The sequence below is a fragment of the Cokeromyces recurvatus genome (assembly GCF_025118155.1).
Source record: "Cokeromyces recurvatus strain NRRL 2243 chromosome Unknown BX663scaffold_1, whole genome shotgun sequence".
NCBI classification, from domain to species: Eukaryota; Fungi; Mucoromycota; class Mucoromycetes; order Mucorales; family Mucoraceae; genus Cokeromyces; species Cokeromyces recurvatus.
The window spans coordinates 1,513,179-1,528,666 of record NW_026251387.1 but is presented as its reverse complement, the minus strand read 5'-3'; the positions used below and the strand labels follow the sequence as shown (position 1 = coordinate 1,528,666).

The 15,488-nt window shown below is 29.0% G+C and overlaps 7 protein-coding genes and 1 non-coding gene across 8 annotated transcripts; 3 read left to right on the top strand and 5 right to left on the bottom strand.

Moving 5' to 3' along the window:
- Positions 1-32: 32 nt before the first annotated feature.
- Positions 33-2,167, bottom strand: BX663DRAFT_18616 (yeats family-domain-containing protein). Its single transcript, XM_051521699.1, has 5 exons — positions 1,987-2,167; positions 1,698-1,905; positions 719-1,590; positions 517-634; positions 33-417 (listed from the first exon to the last, which is right to left on the bottom strand). Exons 1-5 carry the CDS (start codon positions 1,987-1,989, stop codon positions 104-106), a joined length of 1,515 nt encoding a protein of 504 aa, XP_051388033.1. The 5' UTR covers positions 1,990-2,167; the 3' UTR covers positions 33-103.
- Positions 2,168-2,241: 74 nt separating this feature from the next.
- On the bottom strand, positions 2,242-4,444 carry BX663DRAFT_492812 (uncharacterized protein). The gene is made up of 7 exons (XM_051525269.1): positions 4,299-4,444; positions 4,095-4,226; positions 3,882-4,012; positions 3,580-3,788; positions 3,418-3,523; positions 2,678-3,347; positions 2,242-2,608 (listed from the first exon to the last, which is right to left on the bottom strand). Exons 1-7 carry the CDS (start codon positions 4,403-4,405, stop codon positions 2,428-2,430), a joined length of 1,536 nt encoding a protein of 511 aa, XP_051388032.1. The 5' UTR covers positions 4,406-4,444; the 3' UTR covers positions 2,242-2,427.
- An 830-nt stretch (positions 4,445-5,274) lies between these two features.
- Positions 5,275-6,983, top strand: BX663DRAFT_424550 (uncharacterized protein; the record flags this gene model as incomplete). The annotated part of the gene is made up of 9 exons (XM_051522440.1): positions 5,275-5,404; positions 5,487-5,686; positions 5,757-5,806; positions 5,960-6,006; positions 6,070-6,135; positions 6,195-6,245; positions 6,414-6,458; positions 6,629-6,753; positions 6,849-6,983. The coding sequence occupies 9 exons, from the start codon at positions 5,275-5,277 to the stop codon at positions 6,981-6,983; spliced, it is 849 nt and encodes a 282-aa protein (XP_051388031.1).
- Positions 6,984-8,247: 1,264 nt separating this feature from the next.
- BX663DRAFT_t4 lies at positions 8,248-8,318 on the bottom strand. Its single transcript has one exon. It is a non-coding gene; the product is annotated as a tRNA-His (tRNA).
- Positions 8,319-8,521: 203 nt separating this feature from the next.
- Positions 8,522-9,303, bottom strand: BX663DRAFT_492806 (uncharacterized protein). Its single transcript, XM_051525268.1, has 3 exons — positions 9,078-9,303; positions 8,686-9,013; positions 8,522-8,628 (listed from the first exon to the last, which is right to left on the bottom strand). Exons 2-3 carry the CDS (start codon positions 8,999-9,001, stop codon positions 8,537-8,539), a joined length of 408 nt encoding a protein of 135 aa, XP_051388030.1. The 5' UTR covers positions 9,002-9,013; positions 9,078-9,303; the 3' UTR covers positions 8,522-8,536.
- Positions 9,304-10,130: 827 nt separating this feature from the next.
- On the bottom strand, positions 10,131-10,813 carry BX663DRAFT_492802 (uncharacterized protein). Its single transcript, XM_051525267.1, has 3 exons — positions 10,643-10,813; positions 10,433-10,582; positions 10,131-10,382 (listed from the first exon to the last, which is right to left on the bottom strand). The coding sequence occupies exons 1-3, from the start codon at positions 10,793-10,795 to the stop codon at positions 10,239-10,241; spliced, it is 447 nt and encodes a 148-aa protein (XP_051388029.1). The 5' UTR covers positions 10,796-10,813; the 3' UTR covers positions 10,131-10,238.
- A 137-nt stretch (positions 10,814-10,950) lies between these two features.
- On the top strand, positions 10,951-12,867 carry BX663DRAFT_492800 (nucleoporin complex subunit 54-domain-containing protein). Its single transcript, XM_051525266.1, has 7 exons — positions 10,951-11,114; positions 11,179-11,394; positions 11,464-11,891; positions 11,960-12,072; positions 12,141-12,345; positions 12,407-12,649; positions 12,701-12,867. Exons 1-7 carry the CDS (start codon positions 11,072-11,074, stop codon positions 12,845-12,847), a joined length of 1,395 nt encoding a protein of 464 aa, XP_051388028.1. The 5' UTR covers positions 10,951-11,071; the 3' UTR covers positions 12,848-12,867.
- A 358-nt stretch (positions 12,868-13,225) lies between these two features.
- Positions 13,226-15,482, top strand: BX663DRAFT_492789 (uncharacterized protein). Its single transcript, XM_051525265.1, has 9 exons — positions 13,226-13,479; positions 13,540-13,613; positions 13,692-13,724; positions 13,806-13,877; positions 13,942-14,327; positions 14,426-14,494; positions 14,589-14,853; positions 14,910-15,047; positions 15,109-15,482. Exons 1-9 carry the CDS (start codon positions 13,279-13,281, stop codon positions 15,356-15,358), a joined length of 1,488 nt encoding a protein of 495 aa, XP_051388027.1. The 5' UTR covers positions 13,226-13,278; the 3' UTR covers positions 15,359-15,482.
- Positions 15,483-15,488: the final 6 nt, after the last annotated feature.

Below are 15,488 nucleotides of genomic sequence, written 5' to 3'. Positions count from 1 at the left end.
TCATATATTATTATTTATTGAATTACATGTTTATTTTCTTTGTTTCATTTCTGCTTAATTTTTCACTACTTGTATTATACTTCTTTACTAATAAAAATATCTTTCATTCATCATTATTACTAATCTCTTGTTGATGTTCCTCATTTACTTCATAATATCCTTCATCGTTATTGTTTTCATATGGTTCATAATGATCGTCATTGTATTCTTCTAAAGGAGAAATAGTCTCATCTTCTTGAAGTTCTTCACTATCGTATTCATTTAAATCAACATCACTTCCAAATTCTAAATCACTAGTATGAAAATCTTGTGACGTAAATGACTCATTATCATCAGATACTACATCGTCTAAAAACTCCCATAATTTTTCTAATAATGGCTTTCCAAGAGAATATAAATCTATCCCAATACTACCGTCTATATTAAGAGAGAGAGAGAGAAAAGATGATTTACTATCTATCATTATTATATATACATATATTTCTATATATCATGTAAAATGTTCTCCTTCTTTACCTTCTTCTGGAAAAATAGTCATAGTATCAGATAAATCCCTTAAAATGATTTTTTGAAATTCTTGAAGCTGTTCAGGATTCAACATAAACATTCTTCTTGCGAATTCTGCTATATTAATCTTAATATAGAATAAACAAATATATACACATTAACGCTCATTAATAAAAGGTACATACACATGTATTTATATTTATATATTTACATTAGGTATATCCCATTCTTCTCGAAGATCATCGCCAATATCCGCATAATGAATAGGACGAAGATTGTATACGTCTTCCAAGTTATTCACATATTCGACTTGTTCATCCATTTCGTGTATAGAAGATGAATTAGTTTCCACTAATTCGCCTTCTTCATCGCTAAAGATACGAGGAGAAAGTGGTGTAGTTATGTTAGCTTCTTCATTTTGTGTTGGAGGGATATAATTTAAATCTATATGAGGTGATAACGGTGAATGATGTGATGGTGGAGTCTTGACAGTATATGATGGACTCGATAGATGAGGTGAGAATGCAGGTGATCGTATTTCTGTTAATGATGGCTTTTGTGATGATGTTGATGATATCGACGATCTTCTTGATGATGGTCTTTCAGTTTTCCTTTTAAAAGTCTTTTCTGGTTTTAATTTTCTATTGGATTTTGTTTCTTGATGATTGACATCGTTACGATTATGCTTTAAGGATTGTTTATTTGATCCTTCATCTTTAATTTTACCACTATTATTCGATGGTGTAGGAGAAGAGAGTCGAGGGCGTTTACTTCCTTTTCGTGGTGATGGTGATGCTGTGATTGCTGTTTCTGCTGCTAATGCTGTTGATGAAGCTTTAGCTGATGCTTGTGCCGCCAACATTGCTTTTACTGTTGAAGAGTTTATTGACAATAGTTTTATTAATTCAGGGGATGCATTTGGAAACTCGATTGTATGTATTACAGAATAATTTGACATTGCAAAGTTTAAATCGAATAACAAAACTTGAGGATCTGTTATATGATCTGCAAAATATAAAACAATCCGCATATCAAATTCACCCCAACCTTTTTCTTGTAATAAATAAGGCTCTTCTTCCTTGGCTGATAATATAAAGATAAAGATGTATATATATAGATTATCCATTTATACACTTGTATGATTCAATTTGAATAGTTTTTTTATTATTATTATTATTATTTTTATATACCTCTTATTGGATCTTTAAAAGTTGGATGAAGAATGTATTCAACATGATCTAGTATAATTGATAATTTTCCTTTAACTTCCTCTTCACCATCCATTGCAACCAATGTAATTTTCCAATTTCTCCAAGGATGTCCATCATTCGATTTTGCTCCAGGGCCTTTAATAATACTATTATGGCATGATATTTTAATGTCTTGAGTGGTAAGAGTCTATACAAAATGAAATTATTCATTTAAAATGTTGAATAAATTAAACACACACACACACACACACACAAAAGCAATACAAACCATGGCTCTTTACTAAATGTATGAATAGATTTTATAATTATTATTGGTATATTGTATGTAAAACTTGGGAATTGTAAAAGTATATGAATCAAGACGTATACTTTTAAATTAAAGCTTAATCTCTTATTGACTGCTTAAAAAAATAAAAATAATGAAAAAATAAAAAAGAACTTGATTTATTTTTTTGTCAGTGAATTTAAAAAAAAAAAAAAAAAAAAAAAAAAAAAAAAAAAAAAATAAAAATATTATTATTTACTGTCTAATAATTTTGCTTGCATTTACAAAAATGGCATATTCAATATTAATGGATGTATTCATACTTTACAATAATAATTATGATACACATGTATATTTTATATATATGTATATACATACACATACACATAGATATACATGTATATAAATATGAATATGAATATATGTATATTTATAAATCGTTATTTAATCTTCTGCTAATAATTCAATATGAATTTCTGATCCTACTTTGCTTACAAGCTTTTCATAGGGTGTCTGAGATGAAGTCGCTTGTCCAACATTTAAAGATTCCTTACTTAAAGTACTAATATGGGTAGTAATTGGTTTATAAGATGTATCTATTGGTAATAAAGAAGAATCAGCAGCACTAAAAAAAAATAAACAAATAAAGGAATTTAGCAAGTACAGAATAATACGGTTCAACTTAATACTTTACACTTCGCTTTCTTTCGGTTTTTGAGTAGCTGCTCTTGTACTTTCAAGTAAAGCTCTCCTTCTAGCTTCTGTCATACGACGTTCTGCTTCATGTACTTCAATTCTATCTCTTTCTCTATTTCTATAATTGATATTAGCCCATACATCTTGCTGGCTATTTCCTTCTGTACTTGAAGCCCTTTCTTCTAATTCTTTTAATTCCTTTGTCAACTTTAATACTTTCTCGGTCTCATTATAAGCTTTAGCATGCTCAAGTCTAGCAAGTAACTGAGCTTTTTCCATAGCCACATTCACTGATGCACCTTTAACAGCTCGTTTCTTTTCAATCATCTCATTTACTTCTTGATCATTTAATATATATTCTCTTGCTTGTTTTAAATCTTCTGTTTTTCGTTCCACTTGATCCATGGTAGGAGCACGAATACGATCACTTTCCAAGGTGGCCAAAAGACGTGAATATTCATGTTGAGTAATAGGTTGATTCGAAATAATATCCATTGTGAAATCCTTTTCGGCTTTACCATGTTTGATCTTTAAGGCTTTATTGCTCCATGTATTCTCCGTCACTTTGTATGCTTTATGCCAAGGAACAACGTCAATGATTTCACAAAGTCTGTAAACAGGTGTCTTTTTTTGTGGATCAGGTCCAATAAATATACGAACGAAACAACCTACAGATATATAAAATATTGGTTATCTATGTTTAAAAAGAAAAAGAAAGGAATAAGATCATCTATTTACCTATAACTGTATTTTCAAAGAAAGGAGCAAAAAGCCATTTTTCAAGGATGTTTCTTGTTATACAAATAGTTTGAAGTTCTTCATATGAAGGTGCTCTTTTTTTGGCCTATATATAAATTTAAGCATTTTGTATTTCTCGAGATATAAATAAATAGTTACTACCTTCTTTTCAGCTTCATCTTCAGATTCAATATAGTCTTCACCACTGTGTTCATAGTCACTTTGATCACCATATCTCCTTACCCTTTTTCTTTCGGGACTAGGCGTTTCTCTACGATGACGTTTACTTCTGCTTTTATTTTTTTCTTCTCTACGTCTAGCTAATTCCGAAAGAGCATTTGCTGTTCCACTACCTTTAGAACGTGCTGAACCTAAGTGAACAAATATACATGTATATATATATATATGTATATACATATTCAGTTTAATGTATATAAACACACATATAACATTTGTATTCTTACGTCTTGTAGCATTTTCTCTTCTACCATCTTTGAGAAGTTTTCTGACCTCAAGACGTTCAAGATTTCTCTGTCTTTCTTCTGAACGCTCAGCCAAAATTCTTTCTCTTTCAACTTCAGGAAGTGCTTGTAATCTTTTATAGAAAAAAATAAATAAATAAATAGATTAGGAAAAAATAAAATAAAACATTATTTATTAACATTTAAAGCATTTACCTTTTACGATCCTCTTCATCTTTATATAAATCGGGACCATATTCGTCAATATCCTCCATGTCTTCATCATCATCGTTTACAGCATCATCATCATCAGAATATCCATGTCCCTCATCTTCTGAATCAGATAAACTACAAACAAGCAAATAAACTGTGTTAAATAGATAGACGAAATGAACATTATTATACATATTTGCGCATTACGTTCTTGTTGATTTTTTTGTTCTTTTTGACACGTGTTCTTGTAGTTTTTTATCTTCTTCTGCCTTTTTTCCAGTTAAAGAAAGAATAAGATCATCAATATTGTCCATGTTAAAAGTAATTTTAGCTGACGAAAACTCAAAAAAAAAAAAAAAAAAAAAAAAAAAAAAAAAAAGGGAATAAAGATATAACGGAATTCATGTCAAAAAAAATAAAAAATTAAAAAAAAACTGAACGTCATCGATTGGACAAAATTTTGTTTATTCAAAAAATTGCTTCATTTTATTAATAAACCTCTCGCAGTTGCTGCTGCTAAAACAAACACCCTAATAAATATGACCGCGTATTCCTTTTTCTTCTTCTTTTTCACATATAGAAAGAGGATGTCTGCAACACACAAATGCTTGTATTGATATTTCTGGTCTAAATTATGAGACAGAATTTTGCTATCTGAGAATTTCATTACTATTTTTTTTTTCATCTGATCTACTAGCAGTCTTGATAATTGACATAGTTATTTTGCGTATTTTTGTATTTGTTTGAATCTTTAGGAAGGCATCATATATAGCTATTCTTTTAGTATATATATACATATATATATCATGTGTACTCTTCTATGAGTTACAACATTGCTCTTAAATATGTATACATATATATCACTTCTATACATTGTCGCTGGTCTTAAATCATATTTGTTATTTGCTATTTGAGTGTCTCAACCAATTCTATTAGAATCGATTTCAACAAATATGATATATATAAAAACACGTCAACATAATTCTTTTTAGTGCAACATTATTTTGAATAACAAAGCAAGAAAGAACTTTTGTGTTGCTATCGACTATCTGTTGCGTTTTCTAAATTAGTAACCAATTAAAAATCGTGTTTTTTTTTTCTTTTTGAAGTAAAATAAAAAAGAATACATTATTATTGTTTGCTGCATTTTTTTTTTTAAGGAAAACTTCGAGAAACAATAGAAATGAGAATACGTATACGACATGCTAATGGCATGGCAACTCTTTCAAATGTTTCAGCTGAACAAACAGTTTTAAATCTAAAACAGGAAATCTCTAATCTTCTTAATCTTACTTCAAGTCAGGACGTTCAAAGTAAAGAAAAAAAAAAGGTTTACTGTTATTATAGTCTATGAGCTTAAATTGCTCCTCTTTTTTTTTATATGTAATTTATTAGTCTCAGGGGGATATCCACCGAAGCCAATAACTATTACCAGTAATAATGTATCATTGGTTGAGGCTGGTATTAGGGATGGTGATACTCTAAATATCAAAGTAATTGAATCTACTATTCCTCAGCAGCAAATAACAACATCACAAAGAAGTTTAATAAAAGAAGGCCTGATTGAAACACCACATGGTTTTCTTACACTTCGAGTAAATTATCTTTTTTTCGGTCATAGAGTTATAACAAAACTTGTAGTCTAAATAAATTTGGCTTTATTAGGTTATGGATGATGATAACTCTTGCTTATTTCGATCTATAGGTAAGCTCTGGTTTTTTTTTTTTTTTTTTCTATAAATCATAGATTCTATTTTATTTATAAACATAAATAATAGGGTAAAACATATACACGCACACGCACATGCACACACAAATCCTTTTCTCGTTGATTTGTTCATAAAAATTAATTTTTGTTTTTTTATTAGTTATGTTATAAGAAATAATACTTTTATAACTCAAGAACTTCGACAAGGTAACCTTATATATCAACCTTATAATACATTGTATATGTAATGCCTATTTTTGTTTTGAATAGTTATAGTCGAAGGTATAAAAGCAGACCCTGTAATGTATTCTGATGCTACACTTGGTCAGCCCAAAGGTAAACTTCAGTTTTTTTTTTTTTTTTTCCTTGTATGTTAATATATGAATATTTAATAGACAAATACATGGAATGGATCTTGAAACCTAATTCGTGGGGAGGAGCTATTGGTAAATATATCCCTGAAACAATATGCAGTATTACATGAATATTTATTTATCTTTTTTTTTTTTATATAGAATTGGCTATATTTTCTTCACATTTTGGAATTGGTAAATAATTAAGAGAATAAGAATAATAAAAGCCGTTTGAATATTTAAATAGTCGTTATTGTATAGAAATTGATAGTATAGACGTTCAAACAGGTCGAATCGATAAATTTGGTAAAAGCTGCTTCATCCTTTAGAAAAAAAATAAGCATATATTTATAAGAAATAATTTAATAATAGGTGAAGGACTATATAATGAAAGAGTCTTGATAGTTTATAGTGGCATTCGTATGTGTTTAATATAATTTTAAAATATTTATCATATAACATTTTATGTTCTTTAGACTATGACGCATTGGCACTTGCACCTGCAAGCGATAGTCCTCTAGAATTTGATCAGACGAGATTCTCTACTGATGATGAATCTGTTCTTACGGCTGCAAAGCTATTGGTAGATGATTTAAGAAAGGTAATATTCAACTATTGTCAAATTTTTTCTTTTTCTAGCATTAGTATTTAATACTATCCTTCTTTTTTTTTTTCTTTTTTTTTCTCTTATAATAGAAACATAAATATACAGATGTAGCAAACTTTACATTAAAATGTGAAGAATGTAAAATAGGCTTAAAAGGTGAAAAAGGTATGTTTCCCAATGACTTTATCATTTTATATTTCAATGTACTAATAATGTATATATAATAGATGCACAGGAACACGCTAAGGTAATTCTTTCTATTTATTCACTTTATATAAATATATACTTGAACATTTTGTTTATCCTATTTAAAATGTATATAGAGAACTGGGCATACTCGATTTGTAGAATATCAATAAAATCATAATGATACAAATTATACTATACTTAATTCTCTGTCAAAGGTGTAGCTCAAAAAATTTGTTAATAGATAGTATTAATCTAAAGCCAAATATATGCATACATATTTAAACACAAAGGACATTATTATAGCTTAAAAAAAAAAAAAAAAAAAAAAAAAAAAAAAAAAAAAAAAACCTATTATTACTTTTTTGGGAAAATAAAATATGCCCTTTGGTATAAAAAATACAACTAGACATTGAAGATTATAATATAAGCTGTATAAAATATATACTAATTCAGTAGCATAATATTATGTATAGGACTATAGATATGCTCAGTCCATGTATTTCTACTATAACTCAATTCATTATAAAAGGTCAGAAGACTAATCAAATTATTGAAGAATTAACTACATGTTACAGTAGTAGCAATAAGAAGCATAAAAAAAATACACATTACTAGAATATAAACTATCAGTTTCAGTATATTATTTTAACTGGAATATGATTTTATAAAAAGAAAAGTTCATAATTTAACAAATATGTCTTGAATTAATTTAGTGAGTAAGCTTGAAAATGTACTTCTTTTACCCCCATCTTTTTTTTTTTTTCTTTATAGGTTTATTAAAATGAGGTACCAGATACAACAAGACAAGATGATATTTTCCGCAAGAAGAGGTTATGCCTAATCATCATTTTATTAATATAAATAGACTATTGTTTTCGATAAACAAAATAAATAAAAATAAACTTATTTCCTATTCCCACCAAAAGTCATGATTATTATTTGATTTAGTTGCTTATTAAGCAATCCATTACCAAATTCTGATCGGACAGTAGTAGTATTGATAATAAAAAGCTATATAGTTTTATTTTATCATCATCATGCAGAAGAAGGACACAATATATACCTGTTATCTTTTAGGCAATACTATGCAAACTCTTTATCTCGAGACATTGTAGCTTTAATTAATTCATATATAGTTAATGTAAAATATTTGTATTTAGTTTGATTTTATTTGAATATAAAAAGGAAAAAGATAATGGATGATGATCGAAATTAGTTTTATAAGTGGCCTGTCTTGTCATACCATGACACCACAAATATCATTATTAGCAAAAAAGAAGAAAAAAAAGAATGTAAAAATGCTGGCAGCAGGAATCGAACCTGCGTCGACACGGCCACAACGTGATGTACTGCCACTATACTATGCCAGCTTATTTGTTGATAGAAATTTTTTAAATAAATGATATCGATAATCGGCAATTAGCCCGGGAAGTCACGTGACATTCCGGTGGTTTATCTTTACTCCAATTATCTCAACGTAGTTGTCGGCTCGTTATTTATATAAAATTATAAAAGTTGTTTATTTGTTTTTTTTTGTAAAATATATTTTTATTACTCAGTATATTATACTATACCCATTGTTAGTTTTTCACATATCACTGACACCTTCAATAGTAAAATACTTTGAACGAAGAGTTTGAGTGAGTGATGAACGAAATTCAATAATGTCTAATACAATAAGTATAGTGAGCTAGTGATTTATTATTATACCAAAAAAAAACTTACATGTGTCGCTAGTAATGGTATCCAAAGGAATATCCCACATATAGTGTAACTTATTAGCGTTGACGTTATTGGCAACGACTTTTTCGCGTTTAGAGTTACCCATATTCTTCTTCTCCTTATTTAGAGAATCATCATAAATTAAAACAATTTCTAAAATTATATTTTCATCAAATAAATTATCCCAAGATAATACGAGTTGATCACCAGCTTTAAATACAACACCTTCTACAGGATATGTGATTGTTAGAAATTCATGCCTTTCTGAAGATGAAATCAGAAATACGATATAGGCGGCAGTTAAAAAAAAGGTGGTAGCAGGAAATGACATTACTTGTTTTATGTATGAAAATATAAAAGCAAAATACATATTACTATTTATATCTAAAACATAATAATGCTTTAAGGGAGAGACCTTAAGTTGATGCATCTAACAAATTCTTCGTATATTTGAGAAGTTATTTTTGCGATTTAGGGAAAGTAGAAAACATCTTTTTAAGAATCTCCTGATACATATATGCACTGATTTTCATCTCCGTTAATTTTAATTGACTTGATCTAATGTTATACAAACCTGTTTGAAGATCTATACTCGATTTAGAGATTCAAGAACATAGAAGAAAATAAGAAAATTGGCAATCATACAAGTTTTTTTTTTTTTTTTTTTTTTTTTTTTTTTTTTTAAAAAAAAAGGACATGTTTTTGACATTACATCTTTTAGAATTTTGTAAACAAGTCTTCGAGAAAGATTAAGGATGTAGTACGATTTTTATATTGGATTCTATGAACAAATATGAAGGAGCATGTTTATTAGGTATTGTATTTTATGAATTAATATATTTGCAAATCAAAGAGATTTCTCTCCAAATATGTAAACGATGACAATGTTTCTTAAATAATTATCATTTTATATAGACATTATGAATTAGTTGCAGACAAGTTTATCATGTCACAATAAACAACTTTTCTAATTGATTTTTAAGAAAGCAATGAAAAGAAAACAGCAACGACTTTTTTGTTCTATTAAAAAGACTATTCTACCTGAAGGATATTAGCAATCATATCTATTTCTTCATCGCATAAAACCGAATTATGCTTATGATTTCATATCTATTTACTAGATTTTTGACAAGTATTTCATCTTAAATAATTACCAGGGGTCTTCTTTAAATCTGATTTACTACGTATAATTCTCCTTTTTCAAATTAATGTCATACATAATAATTTATAGAGACTTACGAAATTTATAGCTATTACTCAAATAAAGCTATAATGGAAATCAACTATAATGATTATGAGTTAAAGGCTGATAAGCTTATCTATATAAATAGTCTAAAGCATATTATCATAAAATTATTTCAATGCATCGAAACACATTTTTTATTGGTCGCACTATCCTTTATAAAAGTTAGTATTTTCATCTCATGGAAATTAAAGAATAAAGAAGATAAATAATTATACTTTTTTATTCGGTCTTAGTACACATTGAATCTTTAGCTGTCCCTTCTTATCATTGTCCTTTTATCAAGAATTAGCATATGCTCATCTCCTACTCAAATAATAAATCTTTATTCTATTTTTTTGTTCTGGTTGTCTTGTTCCAGTCTTTTTTGGGATTGCGACAATAAGACAGTTCCAGATAATATAAAACTAGCCCCTAACCACCATTTTAATGTTAACGGCTCACGAAATACTAAATGTCCTAGTATAGCCTATAAACATCATTAATATGAATTCTTTGTGTTTTATATTCAGCACTTACAGAAGTACTAAAGTTAATAGCTCCATTAACTATAGATACTTGTATAGATGATGGTGCTACATTAAGTGCTTTTGTAAATGTAGTCCACATAACTGAGTTACAGACAAATATTAAAATGAAACATATTCCTCTTACTACCAATAACGATAGCTTGTAGTAGAAGATTAGATCAAATCATGGATAATGGCCGCATTTGTCTTTGTCACAAACCTTTTCAGGGAGAATGTAGAATGCACTGGAAATGTACGCATGAAAATAGGCTGTTCGTTCATCTGAAAAGAGCTTTGCAAAGACAGACGATAAAGCTGCGAAAATACCAGAAATGATGGCAAATGGAATGAATGAATTATTTTTACTTGTCATGTTTTCTTAAAAAAAAAAAAAAAAAAAAAACTAATTTTTCTACTGCTAAAAGGTCAAAAATAAAGAAGGACGTGACTTATCTTTTCACTAATAGAAAAAAAAAAGTTTTGAAAATACGCGTATAAAATATTTAAATTATTTCTTCCAAACTTATTATTTTTAATTGCTAATTAACTCCACTTCATCGATACAAAAGAAAAAAGAAAAAAAAAAAAAGAAAAGGAATAAAGAAAAAGGACGATTTGTAATTACAACTAAACGAATAAGAATAAAATAATGAACTCTACGAATCAAACAGGTTTTGGATTTGGCTCAACAGGTAAATAAATGACTTGAATAATAAAATTTAGCTATATTTATTTAGTTATGGTCTGTATTTTTAGCCCCTTCATTTGGTTCAGCTTCCAACACACAATCTTCTGCTGGTACATTGTTTGGTGGCTCAGCCACTAATAATTTAACAACAACAGGTGGTTTATTTGGTTCTACTGCAAATAATAATTCTGCTGGAACTCTATTTGGTACAAATACAAACAGCAATTCAACAGCAGGCACATTGTTTGGTGGCTCAGCTACAACAACTACACCCGCTTCAACAGGTATTAAAATATTACAAAAAAATAAAAAAGGGAGTATATGAAGCAGACTAAACTTAATATTATCATTAGGGTTTGGAGGATTTGGTTCAACACCGGCTACTTCATCAACTTTTGGAACGAATACATCCACAGCTACTGGTTTTGGAACAACAACTGGGGGATTTGGAGCAACTTCACAACCAGCAGCCAGTATAGGCACTGGTTTTAGTGGATTTGGTAATACAGCTGCCACAAATACATCAGGCTTTGGTACTTCAACAACAACGAATGCTAATAATAGTTTTGGAGGATTTGGTTCTATGGCCAACACTAACAAACCCTCTTTTGGAGGCTTTGGAGCTACAAACAATTTATTTGGTAATAAGCTTCAAACACAACAAAATAATATGTTTGGTCAACAGCAAATGGGTGCAGCACCTGTTCAAGAAAAAGTATGGCAGGAGCTTGCATTGATTAGAGCACGATTTGACCCTACTTCACCACTTTGTCAATTTAGAGTAAAATATAGATATGCAAATAATATTTTATGCAAAACAATTCATTATTAATCTATCTTATTTATTAGCACTATTTCTATAATTTAGTACCAGCAAATGAAATACATCTGTATGTTCGCCCTCAAAATCAAGATGAACAATTATGGAATGAAGCTGTTCGCAAAAATCCAGATCCTGCAAAGTAAGAAAAAGAGTTAAAAGAAAAAAAAAAAAGGAACATTATTTTAATGTATATTTTTATATATCTAGTTTAGTGCCTGTTTTAGCTATTGGATTTGATGATATCTTAAAGCGTATGGAAATTCAATCCAAACAACTTGAATTACATCAAGAAAAGTTGAAAGAAGCAACAGAAAGATTATCAACAGTACAGCGTCAATATTTACTTGGAACATTAGTCAAATTAGAAGAGCATAAACGTCGCCATACATATTTAACACAAAGATTACTAAGAGTAAGTTATTAGAAAATGGGATTATCGAAAACAAAAAAAAAAAACTAATATATATTATTAGCTTCTTCGATATAGTCAAGTACTTCGTTATAAGGGTTTCCCATTAACTGCAGATGAAGAACAATCAATGAATAAACTATCTCAAATGATCAGTCAAATAGATAATCCAGAACAGCTTAATGCAAAGTTAGTAACCTTATGGAATCAACTTCAAGCCATTAAAGCACAAAAAAGTGGTGAACAAGATAGAAAAACTGAGATCTGGCGTACAGTTAATGAAGAAGACACTAATATTATCGCAAAGGTAAGAATATGTTTATATTTGAATACGTTTTACTTATTTTTAAAACTTTAGGTGTTGGAGGATGAACAAAAAGGAATTAAACATGTTACTAGCATATTAAAATCAGATACGAAAGAATTAGAAGACATTGAGACAAGATTAAAAGAAAAGCGTAAAGTAAAGAGTGACAGTAATTATATATCAAGACGTCAAACATAATAAAATAATATCCTACACATGTTTTTTTTTTTTTTATTAATATTGAAATGAAGTGTAACGATTGCATAATAGAGCGATCATCTATTTCTTAGTAAATTCTACAAAGAATAATATATAATGTAATTGCATGCATGTATACGCAAAAAAATATATCAAAATTATACATTTAATTAACAATCTATCCTCTTAAAGAAAGGAGAAAAGTTATTGTTATAATATATAACAAAAAAAAAAAAAAAAAAAAAAAAAAAAGAGGAGACATAACCACGGTATGTGTACAACGTTGTCTATAATGTTGCATCTATTTTTAAACTGTTATAATAAACTTTAAATTATGCTTTCTTTTTATTTAATTGATCTCCCTTTCTTTCTTTCTTTCTTTCTTCCTTTCTTTTTTCTTCTATAATAATTATAAGGAAGGATAAAAAAAAATGAAATCTTTGTCAATCATATCAAGTATTGCTCTTTTGTTCAATGTTATTATGGCACAAGAAGGTTCAACTGTGCCTGTTCCTTCAACACCTGCTACCTCAACTTATTCTTGTGATCCTAATACTTGCAAAATCGAGAATAATTGTTACTGTGCATCCAAATTACCTCCTGGTGGACTTTCTCCTTCGGATATACCTCAGGTAATATTAATAAAATGTTCATTAGATTTAAGTAAAATATTAATCATATGCTTTATTAAGTTTGTTACTGTTACCTTTGATGATTCTGTTCAAGAAGCCCTCTACAAAACAGCATTATCTATGGTGAATGTTACGTAAGTGATATTATTCTCCTTTTTATAACTTGGTTGCCTTTGTTTTTTTTTTAACTCGATCTTTAATCCTATTTACAGTAATCCAAATGGTTGTCCCGGTCACGGTACCTGGTAATAATAAAAAAGAAGCTTTTTATTTTTTCTATTTTTGGATTAATTACCATATTTACTAACTGATAATTCATATTACAGGTTTGTCTCTATGGAATATACAGACTTTTCATTGGTTCAACAGTGGTATGCTGCTGGAAACGAAATAGCAGAGTATGTAAAGAAATGTACTTGATTTTAATATTCTAATAATATATTAATATGTATCCTGAAATAGTCATACATTCTCTCATGTCGGTTCTCCTTCAGCTCAGGAAATTTCTAGCTGTAGATCAATGCTAAATGCATATGGTGGTATCCCTAACAGTAAACTCCAAGGTTTCCGTGCACCTTTCTTAAATTATACAAAGGATACTCTCGCTATTTTAGATCAGCAAAACTTCTTGTATGATTCTAGTTCAAGTGCTGTCACTGAGGATGCCTATTGGCCTTATACCCTTGATAATGGTATGGCAAACGACTGCTGGACAGGCATTTGTGGTGCTGGTGAAGTTAAGCTTCCAGGTCTGTGGGAGATTCCTATGTATTCTGTTCTTAGTAATACAAATGTTCCTCAACTTATGGATGTATATCTTGCCGGTGCTCCCGCTGATACCAAAAAATGTATGTGTTTATTATGAGTAACTTGAAATTGTGTTCATGCTAATATCATGATTAATCCTTTTTTTTTTTTTTTTTTTTTTTTTTTTTTTTTTTTTTAGGGAGTGAAGACGCTTTTAATAGCCATTATAATGGCAACCGTCAACCTTTCGGTATTTATGTTCATCCGAGTAAAGTATGATTATTTGTAATAATAAAACAATACACTAATCGTATGTTTCATTTTGTTTATTTTTTTTATTTATTTATATATTTGTATATTAGCTCACTTAACAACTTATGCTGGGCTTCCTGATCCTAAAGATACGCTTGCTAGTGTCCTTGAATTTATTCAAGAAATTTCCTCTAAACCTGATGTTTGGTTTGTAACCAACCAACAATTATTAGAATATATGAAGAAACCTGTCAAAGCCTCTGAATTAGGCAATCAACCCTACATGCAATGTAAACAACCTGTTATCCCTAAAGAAATTTGTAATGGTCTTGATGACGATCATAATGGTGTTATAGATGACAGCCTTCTCAATAGGTAAATCAAACAGTAACGTTCATTTTTAATTATAACTAAATCTTCTTTATATACAGCTGCAATTTTGGTCAAACGACTACAAAAACTTGCTTTAATTGTCCCGGCTCAGCACCTACATTAGATAATCCTACACCTGCCTCATCTGTACAAAATGGAACTTCAGGCTATCGTTACCCTATTTCTGATACTTGCGAGTAAAGTTTATTATTATTATTATCAGAAATATTCAACTAATATTTGTCTCTATTATTATAGTACTACATGGTGGGATCCTATTGGAAACACATGTCTTTGTACAACTTCTGATTGTCAGCTAAAGAGTGTTGCCGTCTCAAAACCTAATTCTAACACTAATACTACTGGAGCAAGCTCTACAACTGATAATGCTACAACTACTTCTAAGGCTGATAAAGATTCAAGTGGATCTTCTAGTTTAAATACTTCATTTGGTTATGCTGCTTCCATTACTTTAATAGCCGCTTTACTTACTAATCATTTTTTTTAATTATACACATGTATTTTTCTTTTAGTTAAATTTTTGAGAAAATAAATACATTATTTATAGAAGGCAACAAACAGTCAATAATTAAACAAATATCAATATGTATATATACATATATGTATATATACTACTG

Coding starts and splice junctions, on each gene's coding strand:
- BX663DRAFT_18616 (XM_051521699.1), bottom strand. Junction 1,591..1,697: donor TTTTAAAGATCCAATAAGAG/GTATATAAAAAT, acceptor TTATATTATCAG/CCAAGGAAGAAGAGCCTTAT. Junction 418..516: donor GACTATTTTTCCAGAAGAAG/GTAAAGAAGGAG, acceptor CTCTTAATATAG/ACGGTAGTATTGGGATAGAT.
- BX663DRAFT_492812 (XM_051525269.1), bottom strand. CDS start 4,405: ATGGACAATATTGATGATCTTATTCTTTCTTTAACTGGAAAAAAGGCA. Junction 4,013..4,094: donor GATGAAGAGGATCGTAAAAG/GTAAATGCTTTA, acceptor TTTCTATAAAAG/ATTACAAGCACTTCCTGAAG. Junction 3,348..3,417: donor CTTTGAAAATACAGTTATAG/GTAAATAGATGA, acceptor ATATATCTGTAG/GTTGTTTCGTTCGTATATTT.
- BX663DRAFT_492806 (XM_051525268.1), bottom strand. CDS start 9,001: ATGTCATTTCCTGCTACCACCTTTTTTTTAACTGCCGCCTATATCGTA. Junction 8,629..8,685: donor TATTCCTTTGGATACCATTA/CTAGCGACACAT, acceptor AGCTCACTATAC/TTATTGTATTAGACATTATT.
- BX663DRAFT_492802 (XM_051525267.1), bottom strand. CDS start 10,795: ATGACAAGTAAAAATAATTCATTCATTCCATTTGCCATCATTTCTGGT. Junction 10,583..10,642: donor TCTACATTCTCCCTGAAAAG/GTTTGTGACAAA, acceptor TTCTACTACAAG/CTATCGTTATTGGTAGTAAG. Junction 10,383..10,432: donor CTATTAACTTTAGTACTTCT/GTAAGTGCTGAA, acceptor TGATGTTTATAG/GCTATACTAGGACATTTAGT.
- BX663DRAFT_492800 (XM_051525266.1), top strand. CDS start 11,072: ATGAACTCTACGAATCAAACAGGTTTTGGATTTGGCTCAACAG. Junction 12,073..12,140: donor AAAAATCCAGATCCTGCAAA/GTAAGAAAAAGA, acceptor TTATATATCTAG/TTTAGTGCCTGTTTTAGCTA. Junction 12,650..12,700: donor ACACTAATATTATCGCAAAG/GTAAGAATATGT, acceptor TTAAAACTTTAG/GTGTTGGAGGATGAACAAAA.
- BX663DRAFT_492789 (XM_051525265.1), top strand. CDS start 13,279: ATGAAATCTTTGTCAATCATATCAAGTATTGCTCTTTTGTTCAATGTT. Junction 13,480..13,539: donor CTCCTTCGGATATACCTCAG/GTAATATTAATA, acceptor TGCTTTATTAAG/TTTGTTACTGTTACCTTTGA. Junction 15,048..15,108: donor CCTATTTCTGATACTTGCGA/GTAAAGTTTATT, acceptor CTATTATTATAG/TACTACATGGTGGGATCCTA.